The sequence below is a fragment of the Herpailurus yagouaroundi genome, unplaced genomic scaffold, assembly GCF_014898765.1.
Source record: "Herpailurus yagouaroundi ecotype Mexico unplaced genomic scaffold, PumYag 208, whole genome shotgun sequence".
NCBI classification, from domain to species: Eukaryota; Metazoa; Chordata; class Mammalia; order Carnivora; family Felidae; genus Herpailurus; species Herpailurus yagouaroundi.
Window position 1 is genome coordinate 6,188,588 of NW_024412439.1, and position 6,137 is coordinate 6,194,724.

The following is a 6,137-nucleotide window of genomic DNA, read 5'->3' on the forward strand; positions in this document are numbered from 1 at the left end:
CCATGTGAAGACATAATGAGAAGGCAAGCCAAGAGGAGACCTCTCACCAGACACGGACCATGATGGCACCCTCAGACCTCCAGCCTCCAGAGCCGTGAAAAAATAAATTTCTGTTGTGTAAGCCTCCAGTCTATGACACTGCTGTGATACCAGCCATGCTAATAAGACACAGGACACTGGGGATATTAAGGCTGTAGATGCAATTTAGGTTGCTAATCAGATGACCATAAAATAGGGAGATTATCCTGAATGCGCCCAATGGAATGGCATGTGGGAGGCAGAAGCAGAAGGAGGTCAGAGAGAGGGTTGAAGGTGCTAGACTATTGCTTCTAAAGATGGCTTCTAGAAGGGGCCATGACCTACGGGGTGCAGGTGCTTCTAGAATCTAGAAAGGCCAAGGAAACAGATCCTCCTTTAGAGAGAGCCCTATTAATAACACTTGGATGTTAGCCCAGTGAGACCCTTCCCTGACTTCTGACTTCCATAACTATAAGATAACAAATCTGCATTGTTTTAAGGCACTAATGTTGTGGGAATTTGCTTCAACAGCCATAGGAGGCAAACACTGCTGCTGAGAAAGGAATCAGTGGCTGTCAGCAAAGGCACAGGAAGTTCAGATAGAAACGGATTGCATGGACACTGGCGTGAGCATGAGAATTAGCCCTTATCTTCCTCCTCGTCTCATTATATCTGGTAGAAATTCCTGGAAGATCTTGACAGAGCAAGTTTTCCCAAATTTTAAAAATGATCCATTGGTCATTTCAATGGCACGATGGGTGTGGGGGGGGTGGGGGCGCCTGGGTAGCTCAGTCGGTTAAGTGTCCAAATTCGGCTCAGGTCATGATCTCGCAGTTCACAAGTTTGAGGCCCACCCCCCATCGGGCTCTGTGCTGACAGGTCGGAGCCCGGAGCCTGCTTCGGATTCTGTGTCTCCCCCTCTCTCTGCCCCTCCCCTGCTCACGCTCTGTCTCTCTCAAAATATAATAAACACAATAATTTTTAAAAAAATTTTAAAAATTAGCAAGATGCAATTAAGGAATCGTTAAGATATTTGTGCTCGTGTAAAAGCACACAAAAATATGGTCTTCAGTGAGATACTGAAAAGGAAGACAGAGCACACAAAGCGATCGAAGTGATGGTCTTAGAAGACCGTGTTCATCATGAAGACGACAGGTGTGAATTATTTATTTATCCGCTCAAGAAACAGCTGTCGAACATCTCTCGTATGTCTGGTTCCCTGAGAACACATCCGCTCAAAAACGTCATGATAATGCTTTTATGAAGCTTATGGGCTTCCAATGTTACAAAAACACTCAGGGCTTGGGAAAAAAAAAAAAATATATATCTCAAATCTTAGGGCTGAAAGCTAATGCAGATGCAACCAGTCAAAAATCCTCTTTTGTGGATGATGAAAATGAAGTTTAAAAAGGTCAATTATATATATACATATATATACATACATATATGTATACATATATATGTATACATATATACACGTACATACATACATATATGTATGCACATATACATATATGTATACATATATACATGTACATGTATACATATATGTACGCATATATACATATATATGTATACATATATATTTATATGTGTATATATACAAATTTATATACATATATAAATTATATATACCATAATATGCAATTAGGCACTTTCCTAGGTTAAATTATTTCTTCTAGGCTACAAAACTAATTAATGATGAAGGCGGGACCAGAGCCTGATGAGCGTCTCTTGAGCTCATGGCGACAATTTCTTCAGTGGTGTCCAATATGGTAAACACCTTCAGGGCCAACATCTTCATTCAATTTCCTCGATTCATAGGAGAGAGATTCTAGGGATGGGAAGGATCTAGCCAAAAGTGTGAATCCGTTGTCCTTTAAGGTGATCTAAAGGATGACCGTGGTGTCCTGGGGAGGGGTGCACTGCGTTTTCCAGAAGGACAGCAGCCAAGGATGATAAGACTTGGACTGCAGACCCGGGATGCCTGTGCCTGGACGCCGCTCAGGTTGAAGGCAGGGTTGCCAGATGAAATACAGAATGCCTGGCTCGATCTGCATTTCAGGTAACAGTATGCCCCTTGTTTTGCAATCTGCTAGAAAGCTAAGCATTGTTTATCTGAAATTCAAATTTAACTGGGCATCCTGTATTCTTATTTATTAAACCTGCCCTACATTTGTAGGGGAAGGAGTCAAGATCATGGTGGATACTGGAGTCTGCCTTGGCATGGACTGTTTTGAGTTGGAAGAGGAGAAAAAAAAAGCAAAAGAAATGTAGTTCTTTTTGAAGGGGGATCCATAAATGGACCACTCTTTTTTTAGTTTCTTAACATTTATTCATTTTTGAGAGAGAGAGAGAAAGAGCGTGAGCAAGGGAGGGGCAGAGAGAGCGAGAGGGAGAGACACAGAATCCGAAGCAGGCTCTAGGCTCTGAGCTGTCAGCACAGAGCCCGTCGCGGGGCTTGAACTCACGAACTGCGAGATCACGACCTGAGCCGAGAAGTTGGCCACTTAACCGACGGAGCCACCCAGGCACGCAGACCTCTCTCCTTTTGATCCTTTGTGCGTGGTGTGTGTATGTGTGCACGTGAGCATACACACATACGCAGGAGTCCTCGGCTTTTGTCGACACAAAAACTCCGGTGTGAAAGAAAACCACTGACAGTGATCCTGATTACAGACGTTGACCAAACAACACTGAGAATATTTTAGAGGGTAAAAACGTGACCGGTCTGAAAGTACTACTACCTACTGTGGTTATAGAAACGGTCTACCATTTATTTACGTCCAACAGCTACACAGCCCAATCGCAATTTTGCTTGTTCCCAGTCTTTGTGTGGTTTACATAGAACCCTAAAATGTGAGGAGAGGGTCTGTGCGATCACCTCGTCCAACTTGGACATTTACGGATTAAGTTACGGAGACTCAAGGCAAGTCACGGACCCAGGATGGCGCTCTGTAATAACAGGACAGTATTTGTTGAGGGCTTAACCAAATACCAGGCATTTAAAAAATGATCTGCTTCTATTATCACATTGAATCCTGACTCCAATCCTGTCATCATCCTTATCATACAGATGAAGCAAATTGAGGCGGAGAGAATTATGCAATGTACCTAAGGTCAAGGTTATACCGCTGGAAAGTAGAAACGGCCTGCTAAAAACCCAGCTAGTTTGGCTCCAGACCAATCTCTGGTGGAGTCAGTGAGTGTGTAGTTCACACACTCAACCACGAGACCCCTTGTCCTCTCAAATACGATGAGTTTGTATCATTAAATATGTTAATACATGTAAAAACGTCCTAGTTTCCTGCTGTGGTAAGGGTGATTTTTGTACTTAATAACGAGGTGACTCCAACGAAGTTGGCTGCACACACGTCCGTTTCAGAGTCAAAAACAGTGATCTGTTTACTTATAAACAGCCCCACGACCCTTGCTGTGATCAGAGAACAATCTAGCTGCATTTCTTCCTTGAAATAGTTTTCATGCAATACTTATCACCGCCGTCTACCCTCCAAGCAAACCTGAGGAGCTCATGAAACAAGAAAAAAAAAAAAAAAAAAAAAAGCACACCGAGAAAACGCACAGGAGAGAAATCAAAACAGAGAAGAGGCCACCCTGTCCATCGCCGCCTACAAAATAAACCCAGTTCTCTTGGGAAGCGCACCCTGCCTACCAGACATCTGAGGGGGGGGAGCCACGACCGTCATTATATCCAGGAAGAATAATCATGGTCTGCAACACCTCATTCACTTAGTTTCACATGCTGCTCGTTTTTCTTCTCCGTCTTTCAGGGGCTTACCAACCCCTTGCACCTTTGAGGACCAAACCCGCTTTGTCCATTTCCAGACCCCAGGTTTGCTATGCCCCATATCTGCATTGGTATCATGTTCTCCTCAAGCTACCCTTCCGGTGAAACAAAAGCCAAAGCTTTAAAACAAAAGAAAAGGAAACAAAAGAAAAAGAAAGGAAGGAAAAGTGGGGACTGGAGGCCTCAGAAGCTCCAGGATCTACCTGGGAAACGCCAGGACTCCACTGAGCCACTAAAACAGGAATTAGGCGCCTGGCTCACATGGTCTTCCCTCTCGTCTGCACTTTCACCCCTAGGAAGGGTTCCTTGATGAGTTCCCTAAGTCCCTTTTGCAATTCTACCATCACATACTTCAACTCCTTTTAGAGACAAACCAGCCCCTCCCCTGCCCACCCCCCCACCGCAACGCGAAATTGGGAAGGGCGCAGGCATCTGAAATCAGGAGCTTAACAGCTTCTTGCAAAAACAAAGCTGCATACTCTCTTTTTCAGAAAGGTGGCGGTGTTGCCTTGCGGTTTTGACCGAATCACCGAGCAGTGGCCAGGTCCAGCGGATTAGCAGACCAATCAGCGCACCTCGCCAGGGAAGGGAGACGAGGGCCTTAATCCACCGAGGGACCCGGCGCCTGCCAGAGCCCGGAGCATCAGGGTACTGAGGCTTGTGGCCACACAAGCTCTCGAGCGGTCCTGTCCCTTCGGCAGTTACACAGCCATTTGCAAAAACCTCCTGTGGGGCCCCCAGGCCTCTAAGGGCCGGGAGGGTCTAAGGGAGTCACAGATGACCCTTCACTTTCCCCCACCCCCTGCTTCTCATCTTGGAAACATGAATCCCAGGTGAAGCACCGAGTGGCCCCATTTGGAAAAGCTGTGGAAAACTTAGCCGACTACAGCAACATGCTAACACCTGTTACCCAGAGTGTTGGCTTAGGAGCGCACATTAAGGAATCCACCTTCTAAGCGGGAAGTCTGCCCTGCGTGGGGTGGTTTGTTACCACTTTTATAAAACCGAGATTCCACATCGTGCTGCGCGGACACCCACACGTCGATACCTTCCATGGGAACCCAAACCAACCCTTCAAGGCCAGCGGCTAAGACTTCCCGGCTGTCCCTTCCACTCACCGTCACTCGGCGTCCTTTGAAAAGTTTCTCTGTGCGCCGCTAACACGGAAATTTGGGGGGGGGGGGGCGGAATTCTCCATTTATAAATATCGGATGGTTTGGGGAAAAAAAAGTATTTGTGGCACTGGACCTTTTTTTTCCCCCCTACAGTGATGTCATCTCAAATACTTGGTGTGCTCCAAATTTGCTATTTTTACTTCCCCCAAGTGACTTTTTTTGGGAAATACATTTGTTTGGATTAGCTACATTTTCAGTGACCCGGTGTCTATTAATACACAGAATCAGGTTCATCTCCTCAGCAATTACAACTGATATTATGCGGCGCTCACGCTTGGGAGCCCTTATTTGTTCATCTCCAAAGTCGTTCCTTTCAGATGGACCCCTCCAAAGGTTCTGCTCACGGATACAGAAATGATAAACACAGAATTGGCCTTTTCACAAACAAAAATCACACCCAACAACTCAAAGCATTTAAAACGGAAGACCTTAAAGTTCCCCCTCCCCTCCCCCAAACTCCAAAGTCAAATAAAAGTCTCCAGTTTGAAAAATGTGACTGGGGTGGGTGGGACAGAGTGAGAGTGGCCACGGCGGGCTTCGAAACACTGGATGGAAAGCAGTCTAGACGTGGGAGCTGCCGGAGAGGAAAGGCAATAAGGAACGCTAAACGCCTTAGCCCTACCTGATCTGAATTTGCTCCTAATCAGCAAGGAATGCTCAGACCCCAGGAGCGTCATGTTGAGTGTCCACGAGCCGCTGGTCCCTCTGCCAGACGCCCCCTGTTTTCCACCAGGAACGGGCTCCCGGAGCCCAGCCGAGCGCAGCCAACAACCCAGAATTCATCCACCTCTCCGGGAGCGCCCCTGGGCAGGAGGACAGTGGCAGCCAGCGGCCGAGAGCGGTGTCCCCGGAAGGCTGGCGGCTCCCCCCTCGCCGCGCGGGGCTAACTGCCTCTGAGCCGGCGGGACCCTCCTCCTCCACCGAGTCCGGCCGGGAGCGGCGGCATCCCAGGCGTGCCCCGCTGATGTCATAGGCTGACAGCGATCGCGGAGTATCGCCACCACGCCTTTATGAAGGGCCCAAGTTTGCCATCTGATACTTTTTTACTACTGACAGCGGCTCGGCCAATCAGGCGCGGCGAGCGGGGCCGGCGGCCGCCGGGGGAGCCGCGGGCGCGCGGGGTCCGGGCCGGCGGC

At 47.6% G+C, this 6,137-nt stretch overlaps 1 protein-coding gene across 4 annotated transcripts in view; it reads right to left on the reverse strand.

Moving 5' to 3' along the window:
- Window positions 1–6,076, reverse strand: part of MYOCD (myocardin) — a 108,103-nt gene extending 102,027 nt beyond the window's left edge. For 3 of the 4 annotated variants that reach the window (XM_040453171.1, XM_040453170.1, XM_040453169.1), the window contains exon 1: window positions 5,624–6,076. In XM_040453171.1, coding sequence (XP_040309105.1) covers window positions 5,624–5,678 — 55 coding nt within the window. In that variant the 5' untranslated portion in view covers window positions 5,679–6,076. The remainder of the gene's footprint in view (window positions 1–5,623) is intronic. The other variant, XM_040453172.1, reaches the window with a different exon arrangement.
- Window positions 6,077–6,137: the final 61 nt, after the last annotated feature.